General features: G+C 46.2%; 1 protein-coding gene across 1 annotated transcript; it reads left to right on the top strand.

Annotated features, from left to right (window-relative positions):
* Nucleotides 1-1,486: 1,486 nt before the first annotated feature.
* On the top strand, nt 1,487-1,863 carry LOC147899884 (calvin cycle protein CP12, chloroplastic-like). Its single transcript, XM_087377128.1, has one exon. It carries the CDS (start codon nt 1,487-1,489, stop codon nt 1,859-1,861), a length of 375 nt encoding a protein of 124 aa, XP_087233254.1. The 3' UTR covers nt 1,862-1,863.
* The last annotated feature ends 627 nt before the right edge of the window (nt 1,864-2,490 follow it).

Here is a 2,490-nt window from a genome sequence, read left to right as displayed (position 1 = left end):
TGGGTCGTGAAATGGCCTTGAATCAAAAAAATAATGTCACCAACGGCATCGCCCTTTCCCGTAGCATATACTACCCTCTCGTCGCACTGCGAAGGGCATCCCAATCTGAGACAGTGCACTCTTGTACTTTTCGGCTATGCTACCTGCAGAGATTTGCTCCCAAACTCGAACAAGGAAAGCAACACTGATCCTCTTACTAAGATACCACGAACTTGGTTTGCTTTCTTGAGCTCTTTATCACAAATCGAGCTCTGACACAATGAGAAGAGAGTGGGAGAGAAGTAAGGAGTCTCACTTGCAGCTTTCTCACATATACAATGGGAGAATACACACAAAGGTGGAGGCTGAAAACAATTTTCCTCTTCTTAGTTGTGAAAACCAAAAGAACTCTCTCTCTTAGTACAAAAGGAATAGATGAACCCTATATGTGGGTCTCAAACCAAACTTAGCTAACCTAGGTAGCATAGTAACTGAGCCACTAACTAGAGTACATAAAGATAGCTATCATCCAGCTATTATTAATGGACGGTGTAGCAACCGCATCTAACAAGTCGGTGACATAAATGCACAACGGTCACGCTGGCATATCACGAGTGGAGCTCAATATCTCAACACCCACCCCACACTTACCCACCCGTGGTCCTATCGGGAGACACACTACCTTGGACAGGTGGGCACAGGGTCCACAATTGTGGTCAACTCACGCACAACTCAAAACACACCCGTTTACAAGCTCACGCTCTCCTCACACGGACACCCATCCACAAGCTAGGACACCAACTCTGACCTCCAAGATTCGAACCCATGACTGGAGGATTGGACGCCCAATGCTAAAAACCCACTAAGCCGATGCTTGGGAGGTTGTTCTTAGCTTAAGTTACATTCATTGAGTCACTTGCTAGATGGAATTTATGGATAATCAAACTAGTGGAGGAATTAGATGAGAGACAAAATGGGATTGTGTGGAGAGGAAAACTTCTCATGGCCCATAGACACTAGCTTGAAAATGGAATAGAGAGCAATGTTTTTGAGTTATAGGGTGATAACTATAATGTAAGAGAGTGTATGCGCTACAAACTAAGGCCTTTGTGATTTTTGGAATGCAATCTCATCCAATCATAGGCATACACATAAGCAAGAAGCGTGCTAAGGCTTGTGTTTTCCGAATGCAATCCCCTGCAATTATAGCCATACACGCAAGTAAGAAGCACGCGTGCTACATTAGGTTGTTCTTGTCATTATCGAAGAGGCAATGCAATCGCCTCCAATGACAGCCATACACGTAAGTAGGAAGCGTGCTATATTTGGTAGTACGTGCAATTATCAAGGCCTCCTCAAATGTACACGAGCAGAAAGGTTGATGCACCATAAAAGAAAGCATGAGTAGTGTATGGCTAGGGCTCAAAGCGAAGGAGGATCTTATTCTACTTATCCTATATACTACGTAAACTAAGACATCAGTCTTGCTTGCAGCAGCTAAGCTCCCATGGCGTCCCTCGCCAATGCTGCCGCTATTGCCATCCCTTCCTTGTACACCAGCTTCTCCGCCCTCCCCTCTCCTCGTTTCTGCCCTCCCCTCGCCCCCTCCCTCCGCCCATTCCCCCGCTTCCGCCTCGTAGCCATGGCCACCGCGTCCCCACCCTCCTCCAATATCGCTGACAAGCTCTCACAAAGCATCAAGGAGGCCGAAGAGGTTTGCTCCGGTGCCAATTCCTCCGGCGAGTGTGCTGTTGCCTGGGATGAGGTTGAGGAGCTCAGCGCCGAGATCTCCCACAAACGCTCTCAGGAATCTAAGGACCCTCTTGACAAGTTCTGCAAAGAGGCACCGGAGGCTGACGAGTGCAGAGTTTATGAAGATTGAGTACAGTATGCTTCGATAACCCTGTATAGATGCAGCAGGGGGACGAGCTCTTGCAGTTCCCTTTTCTTGTCAGAAAGATAGATCCCTTACCAGTAGGCCTTATTGATTTGAATTACAATTGTAATCATTCTCGAGCGCCGGAGCTACTCAGAGCTAGTGGCTCGCGCTTTGCTGATTGCAACTTTATATTGCTATATAATAAGATTTCAATTGAGTGAGGGATGTAAATTGATATTCTCCTTGATGTGCTCTTCTCTAGATGCTGTCCTCCTCTCTGCAGTTTTGCGTCTCTTCAGTGCTATCACAACGTTCCACGTCTACATTTTCTGTTCTTAATTCTATATATTCGGAGTAGAAGCTTTACAGAAGCGAGTACCTTTCAGTGGATCTTCATGCTGGCATTTTCCCTACGTGAGGTAGCGGAATTGATTGAATTCGCACTCTTCTTCAAATGCTAGCACATCGTTCCGCGTCTGCATTTTCTGTTGTTAATTTTGTATATTCGGACTAGAAGCTTTACGGAAGCGAGTACCTTTCAGTGAACTGTCATGCTGGCATTTTCCCAGCGTGAGGTAGCGGAATTGATTGGAATCGCACTCTTCTTGAAGGATTTGTAGTTCCCTCGCAGT

The sequence above is a fragment of the Dipteris shenzhenensis genome, chromosome 7, assembly GCF_047967505.1.
Source record: "Dipteris shenzhenensis isolate YYH24624 ecotype China chromosome 7, Dip_SZ_1.0, whole genome shotgun sequence".
Lineage (NCBI taxonomy): Eukaryota > Viridiplantae > Streptophyta > Polypodiopsida > Gleicheniales > Dipteridaceae > Dipteris > Dipteris shenzhenensis.
This window is presented reverse-complemented; position numbering and strand designations above follow the sequence as displayed.